The 18,888-nt window shown below is 37.6% G+C and overlaps 1 protein-coding gene across 4 annotated transcripts in view; it reads right to left on the reverse strand.

Annotated features, from left to right (window-relative positions):
• LOC122813026 (CYFIP-related Rac1 interactor A-like) overlaps nucleotides 1–18,888 on the reverse strand; it is a 1,136,056-nt gene that overhangs the window by 461,532 nt on the left and 655,636 nt on the right. For 3 of the 4 annotated variants that reach the window (XM_044085138.1, XM_044085145.1, XM_044085150.1), the window contains one exon: nucleotides 761–840. The exons of the other annotated variant lie outside the window; for it this stretch is intronic. In XM_044085138.1, coding sequence (XP_043941073.1) covers nucleotides 761–833 — 73 coding nt within the window. In that variant the 5' untranslated portion in view covers nucleotides 834–840. The remainder of the gene's footprint in view (nucleotides 1–760; nucleotides 841–18,888) is intronic. 4 annotated transcript variants of the gene reach the window in all.

The raw sequence follows: 18,888 nt of genomic DNA on the forward strand, positions 1-18,888 counted from the left end.
TTTCACAAAATTAAGATGTATGGCATGCTTTAATTTCCAACACAAAGATTTGCAGGTAATCTTTTTTTTGAATACTTTAAAAACTGCTTAATTATTTGCAAACACTAACACTCTTTGCTATCCGCTTCATTCACACTGTATTGTTTAAGACTGACCAGCTAATTTATATTGTTCTGAAGGGACTGATTCTCATCTGCTCTCCTGCATTATGCATCTGATAGTTATACATAAGCTTTTATTGTCACAGAGTTATGTTTCCTGTAACAATTAAACCAATAAATAAAAATCGCCATATGTGAACTACATATTTAACTTCCGTAAAGTATGGCTGTTCAGTTCTCTTTCCTCTGAAGACTTATGGGTGATGGCTAGTATAATTTTGGGTAATAAGACATTTGTCCCATCTACCCAGTAGATAGTGTTGTTTCAGTGTATCTAGGCAATCCAGCTGAAAGAGAGAGAGAGAGAGCTCTGCAAAACAGTGGTAGTGATGGTGTCTCTATTAATTTTACTCATCATACATTAATTACCAAGAGAGAAAGAATAAACATTTCATATATCATTTTAACATTTGACAGGTATCTACATCAAAAAGCACATTCAAAAAGCATTAACAGCAATTGCTTTGAAGCAGCTCTTACAGTGAACTGGCAACACTACAACATTTTGTTCAAAACAAAGCAGAAAAAGCAACTGGAACAAACAGTAATGCAAAGTAAAGCTATAAAATGCAAACAAAAAACTAAAACAATGGTCTCACGTTCAAAGTCAAGGAAAAAATTAGGGCCGTGCTCAAGGTCGTTACAAGTCAACACTTTAAGAAGGTTCCCCATGTGACACCTGTAAAAGAAGAGACAAAGGGAAAAGCATGATGGGTAATGAGATGAGACAAGGTGATGCTGGGTGGGTGCAGTGCTAGAGGTACACATAAATCAGCAATCCCAATTCTAGTTCTTAGTATTAGAAATTTAAATAAATTCATGTATCCTGAAATTAAAGACTAGTGCTGGCAACTTACTGCTTTTATCACAGTAAATGTTCTTTATTTCCTGCTTAAGCAAATGTTTCTCATGAATACAACCGAAAATGTATAGGCTGTATTCCTTGATAAGATTTTAATTAACTAGAATACATTCAACAGCTGGGTACAAGGTACCTGCTGCATGCTGGTGTAATGTTAGCATGGTTCATTGACAATCATAGAATTACAATATATACTTACTTGTGATACAGCAAAATGCACCAAAAACAGTAAGGTTGTGATGGAAATCTTGTGCTGAAAAAATAGTTAATAGATCAAGGCTATACATTTGGCAGTGTTAAATTGGTTTTCAGTTATTTGGTCAGATTGGCTAATGTTGGTGTGACACCTGAAACCCATGTAAAAATGGAAAAAAGGGTGTTGGCAATGGTGATAACTGCACATTTGAAATTATAATGACAGATTTAGGCAAGCAGATATCTTGGTCAAGGGTCTATGCTTCCATAATCTGCTTTGGAATAAGGTAACACATGCTGAATTGAAGGTAGAAAAATTAGTACAGTGGAGTGGAGTGGGGTGGAAAGAAAAAGGTAACAGTCAAAGATGGTTTGATGAATGCAAGGAGTATGGGAACTGAGGTGAGTTTTTACTGACATTTCTGCTGTAAAGGGAAGTGGATGCTGCAGGATTAAAAGAGATGTAGAACACGTGCAAAAGTGTGACGGAGCACAGTTGTGTGAGCACATTCAGTAAACAGCAAATGTTTGTGGCAAATAAGCATGTACTATATTCACTAATTTTGACTTCTACTGCTCAGTGTTATTGGTGCTCTAGACTGATATCTTCAGTAGTTAAGCAGTCTCCATGGAAGAGAATACAGGCTTTGCTGTATACTATGAATCCTTCCAAAATGTGATGATTTTGAGCACCTTTCTTATGACTGAGAAACTATTGTAAACTCTTAGAGAAACTTATGGTAAACAACAAAAGCAATCTAAATGGCTCAAAAATATACTAACTACAGACACATTTTTATTTTACTTTTACAGGATGATTCATGTTGTATCATTCATAAGCATTAAAGGATCTTTTCCTGTGCCAAAATATATCCTGGGTCTCAGGTGGGCATTTAGCTTAAGGTGTTTTGTAAATGAGTATCCATGTCAGTGTTTCATCTTTCAATATAGTTTGAGCTTACACATTCTCAAAATAAGAAGGAGCGGAAGAAAGCCCCTCTTGTTGTATGTATCTAAAGGAATATTATGTAATTAATAAAAACAAAGGCAATGCAATGGACCAAACATTCAGTATGAGCTTCATTTCATGATAAAGGAAAGCTCCTTATCAGACTTTCTGAGGACTTTTATCATTCATGTTAAGTCAAAAATAATCATTCTCCTTTATTACTCCAAAGTGCAGAAAAAAACTGGTGTTGAAATAATTTAAAAAGGTAGTAGACAACAGTAGTAGTACTAATAATAATAATAATAATTATAATAAAAGGAGAGAGTCATGTATACTCAGTGTTCAAGGAATATTTTGTTACATGATTGCTTAGTATCCTTAGCTAATCTGATAGGTTAAAAGCCCTTCCTTCCTACTCAGTAATGTATAGACTCCTGAGGGATGATCTCTGCTTAGCATTCCATGTTAAGAACAATCCAGTACTCTTCAAACATCTTCATCAAAGCAGAACCAGTGGTAGAGCAAACACTGGTTGTAGACACTTAAGACTATACTATCATATCAGCAACACCAAATGGCATGACATATACCTAACCCAATACATTTCTCATTCCTGGAATAATCTGCCCTTACATCAGAAGCAGAGTACTTCCCTAGCAATCTTTACAACTGAATAATTAATAACAAACAGGGGTATGTGGAGAAAATGTATTTATTTGGGAAATGATTAGCTTCCCACCAGTATTAGCTGATGTTGCTGGGTTTCTCAATGGTCTCATTGACCATAAACTTACTACAAACCTATGAAACTATAAACCTAGATTTTGCATGCTACTGCTTATACTTCTAAACTCTCCTGCCTAAAGCCACTGCCTTTGAAAGGATGTTTTCCCTAAACAAAACCATTCACTTACATTTTTGCTCCTGATCCCTGTGAACATGCGGCCACCCTCCCAGTAATCCCAGCCTACATATTCATGCATAGGTAAGAGATCTTTGGCCCATTTGTTCATATGTGGAGTCGGACTGAGTGCTGGGAGCAGTGTTAGTACCTGTGGTGGATCATGAGTCTCCTGCTCCTTGTCCTATCTATCTCCTTTGAAATTATCCACAAATGTCCCAAGGAGTTTGCCTGTAAGAGGGATGCATTAAGGTATGTCTCCCAGATCTGTAACTGACATCTCCTCAGTCTGCTCTGTCATTCATGAAACAAAGTCCTTCACTGATCACTGGTCACAACCAGGTATTTAAAAATGAAGTCTAAATTGCAGGCAGATGCCCATCATCCAGATCAGCAGAGAAAGTAGAACAGGAGCTGTCTTGCCAAATCCTTTCTCTCTCTCTCTCTCTCTCTCTCTCTCTCCCTCTCCCTGGTCAGCTCCTGCTGCTCCCAGCTGACTATCTGAATCATGGTCATCTGGGCCATAGTCAGAACTTTAGCTGTATGCAAAATGAAGTTGCCTAGCTTTACAGCAATAAAGATCAGGTCCCAGACTGAGATAGAGCACTGTTCTCCCTAAATTTATGGAGACCGAGGTTTACAAATTGGAAGTTAAGTTAAAAAAAAAATTTCACTCTGAACATGATATTGTTGTTCTCTGACCTCAGACTTGGGGATCTTTATTTGTGCTCTTTAAACAAGGTGGCATGACCACTGAGGTATAAATAATGTATGAAGTAAGCAGAAACAGACTCCAACTTTTGGGGGGTAGAGGTGATTTGCTAAAATCAAATAAACAGGAGAATCACCTGGAAATAAAATCTACTTCAAAACCACAATAAATCCAGTAAAGCCAAGCCCAACTTCAGGAAGGAACTGCACCAGTACAATAGAACAGAAATGCATTTATTTTAAGCTGAATACCACATAACATTAGATTTTTGGTATGGAAAAAGACTTCATCAGAAAAAAAAACTGACATACAGAAATGCAGCTTCTTTTATACCTAACCCTAAATTTCTAACAAATTACTGAGGTAATAAGTTAATGTCATAGGTACTGCTCTTAAAGACCTACTCCAATATACTCAAATATAAACCTCCCTGACTTAATTACCATAAGTTATATAGCCAGGTACTTCAAACACATTTGTTTAAAAACATTAAACATAAAAAACTTATGAAACATATAAAACACTTAAAATCATTTAAAAACTTTTGATTAGATGATTTTTTTTAATTCTTCCATATGTGACAAGTGGAAGTTTAATAGCTAGTAAACTATTGCAGTAGTACTAAAATTTCAATATTTACATAAAAATGAAACCAAAAGTCAAGATTGAAAGTTTGAATGAAATGTTCAAACCATTTGTCAACTAGTTACTACTCAATGTACTTGGGAACAATTCTGGGTAGCTCTTTATTGAGTATTAGTAAGGCTTAATATCGGTGTGCCTTTTGTTTTAGTACTGGTATCAGAGGATATATTGACATTAAATTAAATGCTACCCACCCTCTAGGTGTTAATTTGCCAATATAACTCCCTAACCTCCAGGTATTCCTTCTAGGCACTCCCTCTTAGATCTTGGGTAACCACTTCCACTACAGCAAATAAAAAAAATTTAAAGCCACTATATGATGTTGAATGCTTACACACAGCATTGTTGCCATTGCATATGGAAATCTCATAATTATGCTCATAAATTATTTTTTAAGTTGCCTTTCAGTTTTTCCTACATAAAAAGATGTACAGGTGGTACAGGTAGCAAGAAACACTACTCCTCTGGTCTGACAATTACCATCCTGAGCATATATAACTGTTCTAGTCTGGTTGTGGAGGAGGAAAACTGGTATTTCAAAAATATACTTCCCTGTCCCTTTATTTTTCTTCTATTTTTTAGTATTGTTAAATTCTATAAGACTTTTTATATATCATGAGCTTTTTATATGTGAATAAAGGCCTAGGTCCCACAATACCACTAAGTTGCCCATCGCTAGTCAGAATATCACAATATTTATGTATAATACATTTAGTAGTGTGGGATCCAAAGTGATATTCCAATATGAATGCACTGTTGAAATTACTTTCTTGTCCAGTGCACTACTACTATTGGCATCTTACCTAGTGGGTGTCCTCCCATCCTTCCTACAACCCTTATCATGGTGGAATACTCCTGTAGGTGTTTTTTTTTTGTGTTTCTCTTTTAGTCCAACCCCCAGTAATGGGGGGTATTTCTCCATTCAATTATTGAAAACATCACTTAGAGTTCTTACTAAGGACTGATGGCATCCACTCTGCAAAAACATTTTTCCAAAACTTCCCTCTCACTATCAAAGACCTCTTTTTTGATATAATTCTAGAAAGTATTATAAATTGGCCCTTTATAAGGTTTTTCTTTTGGGAGAGGGGGTGAGCACTCTGAAAATGTAAGTAAGCATTGGAGGAGGTTGGTTTTCAATACATTGTAGATGACCCCCCCCCCTCCTTCTTAGTTAGGGTAATGTCCAAATAATTTTATGGCTGTCAATTTGGTATGTAAACCTCAGAAAATGGGTAGGCTGGTTAATATACTGAATAAATTCATCAATCTGTTTTGGGTTTCCACCCCACAAGATGAAGAAGTCATCCAAAAATCTATGGTAAAGTAAAATGTGGTCCATTAAGCGGGAACCAAAAATATATTGCTTCTCCCATGTTAACATTGCTAGATTTGCAAATACGGGGTCACCTTTTATTTGCTTGAATATCCTTTTTTCAAACCAAACTTAGTTGTTTTCCAGTACTATCTCCATGCATTCCATTATTAACCTAATCTTTTGTTTGTCTAAAAAATCAAAGCTGAACAATTCTTCTTTAAACATTTCTAGGCCTCCTCTCGTGGAATGCTGGAGAATAAATCTATCATGTCTATAGTCAAAGAAGTGACCTCACTGTTATAATAATCAGGTTTAATTCTTCCTAAAAAGTTCCAAGAATCCTTAATTATACGGGTATCTAGATCCAAAGGGGGGTTCAAACATTTATCAACATATAAGGCAAAAGGATGAGTTTTTGCCCCCAATGCTGCAACTATTGTTCTCATAGAAGGGTTAATTAAATCTTTATGTAATTTAGGAATACCAAAAAAGACTAGTATCTTGGAATTAGAATTTTTTAAGAATTTATAGGTGTCAAAATCCATGCAGTGTTGTAACATTTCATCTTCCAAAAATTGGTCAATTTTATGATAAGAATGATTTACCTCATTTATAGATGCTGGAACATAGGTGTTATTATTTAGCAATATTTTCAACATTTCTTCTATGTACCTAGACCTGTCTTATATTGCCACTCCCTCACCTTTGTCAGGCTTCATGATAAATAGAGAATTATTCCTTTAATATCCTGTAAAGTTATATATTCATCCCTAGTCAAATTAAATTTTTAGGTCTCATATTCCCCCTTGCATATTTTTATGATAAACTGCATTCTCTCAGTTGTTGGAGAATACCTAACCAGTAGGGTGGGGAATAGGCACAGCCAAACTTCTTTTCTTTAAATTAAGGTAATTAGAATGGTCTGGCTTCTCCCCACCTTTGTTATGACTACTTCGATGTTGAATAGCAAAATTTATCTTTCTAATAAACAATTTAAACTCAATAAGGGTGGAATTAAGGTTATACTGGGGGGGGGGGTAAGAACAAAGGTAAATACCTTCTCGAAAATAGAAAAATACTCGTCTTTACTTTGAATGTCACTATAATTATAAGTAGTGAAATTATTCTTTTTTAGAACTTCTGGATATGTTCTACTTTCCACAGTATGTTTCCGACTTAATTCTGTTGCCATCAGCCCTGTATCCTCCCCTCCCCCTCCTGTTGTTCTACCCACTCATGTGATACCCCCCCAGGGATGGTCCTGAAAGCCAGTATGTTCTTTTGGGTGAGAATAAGTTCTGCTGACCAACCTCTGTAATCTTCGGGGGGGGGGACTCTGAGGTCCTCTAAAAATGGAATATTTGGAGCCTCACCTGAAATTTCATTTCTGGAAATATCTGAATGTTGGGGGGTATGGTGATAAGGTACATTGGGTATATATGGTTCCCTAAAACCTGAAATTTACCAAAGGAATCCACGTTTTTCTGGTTATTGCAAGGTAAAGGAAAAGCTTTCCCTGCCTCATAATCAAGTTTGTCCCTAGCTAACTTATTTTCCCTCATTTTTGTTGTATTAGGGGGTGTGTCAACTCTGTTGAAAATGTTGCTGTATTCAGTACTGTACATTGCAAATATTAAATCATCCCATATTTTAATATTTATACTTTCATTTAAGAACTTGACATTTCATCACTTATATCATGGAAAAGTCTACTGTGTTGGTCAGCATTAGAACCATACTGCAGTCTAGAGGCTAAGATAAGTTAATATATATGAAAGCATTTAACCATTGGGGCTGCTACAATTGTTGACAATAATAGTGAACAAAAAAACAAAAAGCTGCCAGGTTGACTTTTGCTTAAAAACAAGAAAAATATATCCTAGATCAGCTAGTCTAATAGCTCACATACTGGTCAGGCTGTATGTAGTTCATTATACTATTTATTTTCCTTTCATGGGAATGGTAAAACTTTGTATATGCAGGTCTCCTAGTTTCCTGCAAAACATTTTAAACCTTACATGATAGGAATAAACCATTACTGATTAGCAGCAAATCATTTATGTACAAAGGCTGATGGAACTAAAGCTATACCTATCCTCATTGATGAGATGAAATTGAGTCTGAACAGGAGATCAACTAGACTATTTGAAGTATAATTATAAGTAAGATGGGTGTTGGTAATGTGGGCATTTTAGTGCCACTCAAATCGTCAGGTCTGTTCTGTATTTACTTTTCCTGAATCAGCTGAACTGAGTAGAAGATTAATTTATAGCTGAAGAAGTATCCATGATATGAAGTTCAGAAGTACCTTGCCCAAGAATGGTGGAAAACTGAGGAAAATGTCTGGGTTTCCGCATTGTTTATTTTGGCAAATCAAGTTTATCACTATGATCATCAATAGATCTGTTACTGGCTGAGGACTCATCCATTCTTTTCCTTCTCTGGTTACCCAGATTACTCAGTTTATTGCTGGTGGGGTGGGGCTGGAGAATGCCCCTATTAATCACAAGTTAGAGACACTAACACTGGGCAGTTTGCTAGCCCATCACAGGACATACATGGTCATTTTCACATGAAATGGTCACCCATGTGTAATTTAGATTACTACCATTTCAAGTAACTTAAGTTTCTGGGATGATAACCAATGTGGACAAGGGAGAGTTTTAACTTAATTTTTTAGTTGCCCGAGTTATTGCAGGTTGCAAGTTGTCTTGTTTTTAGGTAGCTTTTCCAAATTTTATTTCATTCTTTCATTAGTTGCATTGTTTTTTTTTGAGAGCCATGGTGCAGGATTGCTTTTGATTCATTTTGTTCTAAATGACACTTGGTTGTTTAGTGAACTTAGAAATATGTTATTAAATTTCAGACTCACATTATGCAAGGGTAATGAGTATGCTCCAGTTGTAATGCTGCAATGTGTTGATACATGTTTGTGTCTGAAATGTGTCAGTTTTCATTTGCTTTTTTCAGCTAGTTTTTAACTAAAATTTGGGTCTGATGCCTAATTGGATAAGTGGAGATGCGATCACTGAGGGAGCTTGGTAATATACCAAATGATGAATTTTCTTCTGGATGAAATGTAGGTATCAAGTCCAAAGCTGTTTCCGATGTATTTTTTTGAACCTTGTTAGAGTACTAATTAGTTGGGTAAAGCTAAATAACTGAATGCTGTTTGTTGGCTTCTTGGAGTTGAACATCATCCAGTCTATAGTTGTGCCATCTAAGTTTATAGTTTCCTGATAAATATTGGTGGAAATCCAGTAAAGGAAGTCTTCTAGAGTGGATCTATTATTTTCTTGGGGGATTTATATATGTTTTATGGTTTTTCATTTATAGGGGATGTGTTTGAGAAATGTTTTAGTATCTCAGCATTTCTGAATTGATATATAGTAGAGCTATATGGCATAAGTCAAGAGAGCAGAACCTTTTTTATAGTATAACTATGCAACCTGATTTTTTTTACTGTCTCTTACAAGGATATTGAAGCCTAGTGGTAGAATTTCTTCATCTTCTAGTTCTTGTTTGACAGATCTCAGTAGTGATTACAATATCTGGAGAGTGATTCACTATCCAGGCATATACCTCTTCATAGGTTCATAGGTTGGTACTAGGCTATCGGCCCCAGGGCCTATACAAGCCTAGCCATAACAATTCCCTGGCTATTTCTTCACACACTATTTACTTCCCTGGATCCCTGTCTAGCAGTGCGACTGACGTGATCCCCGGGATGAATTTTCTATCTTCCATCCAATCATCAAAGTTCCTTTTGAAGAGGGCCAAAGAGGCACTCTGCTTGACATGTATGGGCAGTCTATTCCAGAGTCTGGTGAGTCTCTGGGTCAGGAACCTATCCCTCCAGCATGTTTTGTTTATTGTGATGACAAGGTTTAGATCCCTGGAGCATGTGGCTCTGAGGGATTGGGATTTCTTTTAGTGTAGCATGTTCAACAGCTCTGGGTTTGACATGGCCTTGTATGTCAAGCAGAGATTGCCTCGGACTAGATGATATGTGACAGAGTATAGCTGGAATTTTTTAAGGTGGTCAGCATGGGGCATCTGCTTTAGGTCTGTGATTCTTTTAGTGAGGTATTTCTGTGGCATTTCCAGTTGTTGCAGATGTCTTGAGAGGTACATACCAAATGGGGTGTTGTATTCTATAATGGCTCTGATGAAGGATGAGTTCAGTGGGACAATGACCTCCTTTTTTTCTGGATGAAAAGCCCTTAGTGATGAGGTGTGCCACATAGAAGGGTTTCCTGACTGTTGTGGCGATGTGGTCATTGAAGGTGAGACCACTGTCCACCTGTGTCCCTACGTCTCTTATCACACTTTCAGTATTTAGTGTACTGCCACCTATGTGGTAATTCACGGGTACATATTTTTTCCCAAAGGGGATAACTATACATTTCTTGGCACTGAGCTTGAGCCCATGGCTCTGGCACCAAGCATCTGTTTCTGTAAGGCCCTTTTGTAGAGTATCCACATAATTTGAGGATTCAGTAATGGCTCCTAGTTTGCAGTCATTTGCAAACTTTGTTAGCCAGAGTCCCTTAGTGTTGGCCTGTACTTCAGAGAAGTGTATGTCAAACAAGAGAGGTCCTAGAACTGAACCCTGAGGTACTCCACTTGTCACTTGTCTGGAGCTGGATTTGGAGTCAGCTACTTTTACAGTCTGGGTTCTGTCAGTAAGCCAGCTGGCAACCCATCGAGTGACATAGGGATTAATGTCCAGCTTAGTAAGTTTATCTATGATTTCAGAGTGGTGGATGGTGTCAAAGGCCTTGGCGAGGTTCAGATAGGCTGTGTGGATGGCCTTACCATTGTCCATGTCTCTGGGGACTGATTCAAAGAAGTCAATCACGTTCAGGAGACAAGATCGGCCCCTCACAAACCCAAACTTCATGGGGTCCAGTGTTTTAATCTTGCCAATGTCTCTGTTTATAAGTTCCATGATAATACATTCCATGGCCTTGCAGATCAGGCTTGTCAGACTGATGGGGAGGTAGTTCCCGGGATCCAAGGTGGATCCTTTCTTGTGGAGTGGGATAACTGTAGCTGTATGTCACTCAGTGGGCACGAAGCCTGAGGTGAGGGAATTTATTTCAGATCCTACTTAAGAGTAGCATGAAATATTCTTAAATTTACAATTTGGTGGAGTTGTATTAGGGGTCAGAGGTTAATTGATCCTCAGTTAGGGTGAATGTCACTACTCAATTTTAATCTAGTAAGAGGAGAGTGTGAAGAACATTTATGTATTTATATATTTATATTTGTTAATTTAATATTACATTTGTGAATATGGTAACTCAAGTATATTTACTTTATTTTAAAGGAGTACAAGCAGGTAAATCTGCAGGAGTATAGTGAAATGTACATATTTGTGATTGGCATAGTTTCTTCAAGAATGGATGAGGCAGAAATGGTCAGTTTGAAGAGATTGTCTGAACACTGGTAGGTTGTGAGGTATGTTAATGACGTGAGGTGAAGTATGATTAGAATTACAGGAGGAGGCATTGTAATTTTTGGTGATGGGGAAAGAAATGTTAAAGTTCTATGCCTTGAGGTTTGAGTGGGTGGAGTTATTACGGGGAAGAGAGAGAGAGAAAACAGGAAATGGTAGTATAGCAGTAGTTCAGTGGATGGACTAGGAGGCACATGGTAGTGCAGAATAGTTACAGTGCAAGATGACAGATAAAGTAGAGAAGTCATCATATTATCAAGTAGTTATGGACATTACATTACTCTGATTCTGAATTTTTGGTCAGAAGTCTGAGTTAAGAGTTTAATGCTTTTATCGATTTATGAAGAAACGTGGTACAAGAAATGCTTAAAATGTGCATTTTTAAGAAGCATATTTAATATATAGTCAGAACAGGAATGAAACTGAAACACTATAGTACTATTTAGAATAACTATATAATTCTAGTAACATTTGAGTAGGTAGCTTTATTAGAATTTGGGAGTAATTAAAAACATGTATAAATGTAAACGTAAAAATACCAATTGATTAATCCATATATTTACTTTAGAGGGATACAAGCATTAATTTGATACTGGAGAACAATTTATCAAGAGAAAGAAAAAACATTCAACACTGAAAACAACAATATTTTTGAGTATTAACAAAAATGTAGATTGCAGAAATGCATAAAATATGAACTAAACTACTGCATGATAAAATAAAAAAATAATACAATAAAAATGTTACCTTGTTTGATAAGAGGCAAGGGACAAAAATAATGAAAAAGAAATGAAAATTGAATTTATCAAGTAAACACATAAAAGAGCTGAAAATGTAACTTTCCAAATATAGTATATTTTGTTACTTATACATATGTATATTTGCTTATCTATGTTAATCATAAGATTGTCTGCTAGAATATTTAAAAAGGTAAAATAATATAGTATGCATCAGTATTGATGCTAATATGTGAGCTGAAAGGAGAACAGTAATGCATACACTTCTCATGGGAGGAGTGCTATAAATTCAGTAAGTCTTGAAAAAGTTTATTAAGACAGAAAAGAGGAATTTTTCAGCATTTGAGTGCTTTTGTCTTGGAGATTCATTAACAGTTACAAATTCTAGTGTGGCAAGTGAGTTTTAAAATATTATTAGTCTGATGGTGAAAGGAATACTATAAGTAAAAGGAATAAATGATTCTCCATTTGAGCTGCTGCATTTTTTGGATTCTATTATAGGTTCATAGGTTCGTAGGTTCATACTAGGCTATCTGCCTTAGGGCATTTATAAGCCTAGCCAGAGTGTGTGTGGCTTTCACCACCCCTTAGGATGAGAATACTATACCCATTAGTTTGCTGTGCCTCTGTCCAGCAGTGACACAGAGATGATTCCTGGGGTAAACCTACGATCTCCCATCCACTCATCAAGATTTCTCTTGAACAGAGTCAGTGAGGGGCTCTGCCTCACATGGACTGGGATTCTGTTCCATAGTGTAGGGAGTCTCTGGGTGATGAATCTGTCCCTCCAGCACGTCCTATTTATATCCGTGTTGAGGTTTAAGTCTCTTGCTCTCGTGGCTCTGGTGGATTTGGATTTTTTGAGGTGGAGCATGTCCATTAATTCTGGGTTGGACATGGCCTTGTATGTCAGGCACAGATCACCTCTGAGCAGACGGTATGCGACTGAATAGAGCTGGAGTTTCTTCAGTCGGGCATCGTATGACATATGTTTGAGCCTTTATCCTTTTGGTGAGGAACTTTTGGGGTCTTTCCAACTGCTGCAGGTGTCGGGTAAGGTACATTCCGAATGGGGCGTTGTACTCAATCATTGGTCTGATAAGTGAAGAGTACAGGGTACAATGACCTCTCCTGATCTGGATGTGAATCCCTTCATGATCAGGTGGGCAATGTAGAAGGTCTTCCTAACCACTTTGGCAATGTGAGTGTCAAAAGAGAGGTTACTGTCAACTTGGGTCCCCAGGTCCCTGATAACTTCTTCCGTGTTTAATGGATTACCACCTATGTGGTAATTAGGGGTTACCTTGTTTTTCCCAAAGGGTATGACTATAAATTTTTTGGCATTTAGCTTAAGGCCATGGCTCTGGCACCAGTTATCCATTTCTATGAGACCTCTCTGGAGGATGTCTGTGTCTGATGGAGTGTCAATTATGGTGCCCAGTTTGCAGTCATCTGCAAATTTTGTCAGCCACAATCTCCCTATGTTTGCCTGCACTTCAGAAAAATAAATGCCGAACAAGAGGGGGCCCAGGACTGAGCCCTGTGGGACACCGCTCGTGACCGGCTTAGAGTCTGACATGACACCAGCAACTCTAACCCTGTGTGTGTTCTGTCCTTGAGCCAGTTTGCAACCCATCTTGTGACATATGGGTTTACATCTAAGCTGGTGAGCTTTTCTATGATGCCCGAGTGGGGTATTGTGTCGAACACTTTTGCTAGGTCAAGGTAGGCTGTGTGAACTGCCTTACCCTCATCAATGGCCTTAGTGACTGTTTCGAAAAAGTCGACCAAGTTCAAGAGGCAGGATCTGCCCTTGACAAAGCCAAATTGGGTAGGATCCAGTGTCTGTAGGTCCCCAATGTCTTTATTTATGAGTTCCATTATGATCCTCTCCATAGCTTTGCAGACAAGGCTCGTCAAGCTTATGGGGCGGTAATTTCCAGGGTCCGTAGAAGCAACGCCTTTGTGGAGTGGGACCACAGTTGCCTTACGCCATTCTTTGGGTACGTATCCTGTAGATTAGATTTTGATCCTTTGATCAAAGGTTCATTTTGTGTTTGCACCATTTTAGCATATTACTGATAGCTGCAGTGTTTTACAAGACACTCTTTTACAATATGAAAAGAAAGAAAAATAACACAGAATAGTCATTACATCCGAGTGACGTCTCCAGGTGCATCTGCAGTTACCTCCTACTGCTCCTCTAGGCGTCAAATATTGCTTGTTCATATTTGCATGAATAATTCCAAAATCATGCCCTGTACAAGGTATCAGAATATTTTATCTTGAAGTATACATGATGGCAAACACAGTTGTATTGATATTTGACCTATGTCAATGAGTATTTGTTAGAATTGTAAGGTGATAACTTTATTTTTTAAAGGCTCAAGCCACGCCCACTAGGAGTTAAAGGTACACAATCAAAAGAGCTGTACTGGAGGGAATGAGAGTAGTGAATATGAAACTTGACAAAATGAAACACAAATTACTTATTTATTAATATTTATGTAGGCTGGCAATGTATAAGCTGTTGTATCATGTGAACAAGAAAACAAGTGGGAAGCAAATTAAAGTGATAGCCATTTAAGAAAAATATACAATCCCATTACATTTAGGATTCAATGTTAAATCTTGGCTGAAGGAATTCACTGAGTTAGGATAAGGAGTAGATGAAGCTGGTAAACCCTTGACAATAAAAATATCTACATGAAAAATACTTAATATGCTGCTCTGAGAAGAGGGTGGGGTGGCAATGTTAACTAAAATTCTGTACCAGTAAATATGACAACACTGGGCTAGAATATATGAAGAATAAATTAAGAATGTAGAATGTTAAGTATTCAGTTATGGAAATGAAATGGCAGTTTCCATCAGAAAGGAATGCACGATGGGTGCAGAACCCAGGTAAGGAGGGAGTTTGCCTTTACGTCTAAACCATGTTTGTGTTCAAGTTGCAGGAGAGTCTCAGTATCAGGCGATTTGTTGTTAATACCTCTGGAATTGAGATAAATCACCTAGATATGGCATGATTCAGAGTTGGAAATGGCTCGACTGTTATGTTCTATGTTGGAACGTCCATTAGGCATTATGGGGCTGCAAGGGCTTTAGCCAGTATGCGGAAGCTATAGAATGAGAGGTAGAGGCCATCAGTAGTGAAACAAGTTTCGACTGTCAGTCTTTTCATCCCATGCTGACACATACTTGACTCACATGTAAGGACATCAACTACTAAGGAAAATTATAATATCATATTTCATTGTACATGGTTATCATTCTGTGTGAAGGAAGGATTCCACCAAGGCCTAATGTCTTGCCTGCACTGGATACATGAAAGGTAAGGTTTGATATGTCTCTGCATGTTCTCCAGGTCTGTGTGCCTAGAGTCATTCATACCCACATAATGTACCACTGGGTCATAATCATATTGTCCTGTGAGAGGGAATTGAGGGACTTTAGAGCCACTGTAACATCATGGATCCTGCACCAAAATGACAACTAGCTGTAACCCCGTCTTTGTCCAGTCTTTAGAGCCTGGAGTTAGATTTCCTGACAATAGTCACCAATTAGTAAGCCATTTCTACTTTTACTAGTAGACGTGTGGGTGTTAGATGGACTAGGTTTATATCTGGTGACCCTTTACTAAGTATGAGCATGGTGGTAATCCGCTGGTGGGTGAATGCTAATGTCTAGTCTTTTTAGTCTAAGATGGCTTCAGTAGTGCCTTTTTTACAGCCTCAATATAAATCATGTTAGTCTGGCTGTGATGAGATGTGGGTTGTATTCTGTAATGCTTACAGGCATCTCCAGAGATTATAACCCAAACAGCTATTTCTCCCTCTGTAATACTGCTTCTCGACCTCCATTGATGACAGGCAACATCTGAGACTGCAGAATATTGTGCTTGCCTTTGCACTATTTGGAGAAGTCAAGAAAATTCCTCAGACAACTGCTGACATTCACATTCCCTCTTTCATATTAACACTTATTTTTAGTTCTACTGATTGTTTTTTTTTCTTTGTAGAAAAATTTATTCATCGCTAGGACAAACCTACTTTGCTCCCCAATTATGCTCAGGCTTACTTCACACCCACCCCATCAATCCCTGCATAACTGCATTTATCCTTCTCTAGGCCATTCCCTTCACCTCTGGGACCAAATAAAAATAAAAACTGACCAAAACTCCCAGCAGTCATGAACCTACCTAAATCCCACACCAAATCACTTCCTCTAAACTTCTCCAGGCCACTCCCCTGGCTCCTTCATAATTTCCATTATCCTTCTTCAGGCCAGTCCTCCTACCTTAGCAACCATAAAAAAGAACCAACAAATACCCCTAGCTGTTTGTCCTGATGACAAATCTTCTGTAACTACCTCTACCACTATGTTTCTAATACCCCAAATCCATAGCTATTAATTATCCTCTATCCAAACCCCTTAGCCATTCAAACGTCAAACTCTAAATTTCACATACTCTTTGGTTTATTTCACCTATACATTTTTCCACTAAATACTTATTGTACTTTCACCTACTAACATCCTATATCTAACAACATGTATATGACAAAAACAATGTCTCACAAACAAGCCATATTACATAGACACCCTTTCCATTTCACCTCATAAATTACTCATAGCCACTCTAATAGCTGTTGACCTCTGGTGCTATCGCTTGAACAAAAAACAATGTCCTCCAATGCCTTCCACCCCCCACCCAAAAAAATATATGTACCACATAATAAAATTTGGTACCAGTCTGAATGATCTATAGCATAGCTGTCCCTTATCTAAATCTATGCCCCACCACATCCACAATTTAAAGTGGCAACTGGAAGAGCACCTTTTATCTTAAACATCAAGCAAATACTCATAACAAATAAAACCCTCTAGCAACTCCAGAAACACCTTTCAAAAATCAAAGTTGCACATTACCTACACAAAGCAGAACAGCAAAACAACTAAAATATACAGTTAAATGTATAAAACATAAACTGCACTGTACAGAAGCCTGGGTCTCTGGTAACAATCCAGACATTTGTGCTATCACAGAAACTTGTCTAGAAACACCCATCTACCCACATGCTTACGTAAACCAATATTTAGATATTTATTTGGAGTATATGCCTTATCTGGTGGGTCTACTTTATATCGCCGAAAGCTTAAAATCTCGAGCACTCACATGAGCAAATATGCAGGTATTCAAAATCACTTATGTGGAGGGCTGTGCTCCCCCACACCCTCTACTAAATATTTATTCCAACTCTGAGATCACACTACAGTGAGGAAAGGGCAAATATCCTTTTCTCTACTGTACTGTGATCCAAAAAATGATTATCGAATATCTGCATTTTCGCTCATGTGAGCGCTCGAGATTTTAAATTTTCAGCGATCTAAAGTAGACCCTATCTGGACAGGCAGAGGAAGACTTGTTAGTAAAATACACCCTAAGTTTGAGATAAGTCCAATTGCAAATAGTTCTAACAAAGCAGAAAAATATCTGGATTGGAACCTAATCACAGTAAGCATTGGGAACCACATTAAACTTCTCCTAACTTTTGTGTACCTGCCCCCCATCTTCTTCCATAAAAATATCCCAGATACAAAACAAAAATCCTGCAATTACAGCATTAGAATACCATGATACTTCAATACAGATATGCTGTCAAATAAAAAATAACAGGGTGAGACATTTCTCTTTTAATGCAGTCTACAACAACTAATAAATACCCCTGCCAAAGTGTAGTGTAGAGGGATAAGGGATAAAACCCTAACAAAGTAATAAATACACCTGCCAAAGTCAGCACTGTAGTATATAGAGAGAGAGACAAGGGATAAAAACCTAAAGAAACTAATAAATACCTCTGCCAAAGTCAGCACTGTAGTGTAGAGGGACAAGGAATAAAACCCTAACAAACTAATAAATATCCCTGCCAGAGTCAGCACTGTAATGTAGAAAGATAAGGGGTAAAACCTTAACAACAGCAAAATGACAGAGGTTTGATTAGCAGCTCTAGTGACTGAGACACTGGCACAAAAGGATATCTGTTCCCATCCTTGACAAGAAGGGCACACATATGTGAGCAACATACAGTTTTTCCATAGAATATGGTGGGGATGAATAAAGGGAGTGTGATCTTAAAGGCGGAACAGATGAACGAGATGCCCCCACTGCATGTTTGGTCCACTACATTCACACCTGTGAATAGTCATAATAGAAAACACTCCCAACAGCAATACAACACTGTACCAAAGTCTGTGATCCCCTCACTGGCCCAAGATGAAGGGTAAGGAAAAACCCAGAGCTATACAACTCAGGCTGTCCATCCTTATACTATTGAAGGGAACTCAATGAAGTTTTGCATTACTTTAACATACTTGTCAGCAGAAATCAAACACTTCATCACTACCAAAAAGAAAATGGAAAATGAAGGGGTAACCACTGCCCATGGGTAAACTCTACTCTCAAATACTTAATGAAAGAACGGGACAAATCTTGGAAACTATGGAAATCAACCAATAGTCACATCGACTACTTAAAATTGTTAAGACTCAGTAACTGATGCAAACTAGCAATCAAGGCAGCTAAATTTTCTTATCTAAAACTTCATCAGGCTATAAAACCCTGTAAGCCTATGTAGTTCTGGAAAATAATAAAAAACATTGACTTTAGCTTCCTTAAAGGTGCCATGTTAAACAACCACATGAAATAAACAGACCTATCAGAATTTAAAGCCATGATAACCAGCCCAGAAACAGACAAATGTCTTCTCTGCTGACCCTACCACTTTGGCAAAATCTAGCATCTTGTTAAAGAGGCCCTCATATAAGTCTTCCTTTTCTCCTTCAGTGACCTTCTATTTTTCAAAAATTACAACAAGGGAAGAAAGAAAGTATCTTGAAAAAACATATAGGAAAATAACCATGATCCCAACATAATTTAGTCCATATTT

Source organism: Protopterus annectens, chromosome 1.part1 (genome assembly GCF_019279795.1).
Source record: "Protopterus annectens isolate FY-2018-M chromosome 1.part1, PAN1.0, whole genome shotgun sequence".
Taxonomy (NCBI): Eukaryota; Metazoa; Chordata; order Ceratodontiformes; family Protopteridae; genus Protopterus; species Protopterus annectens.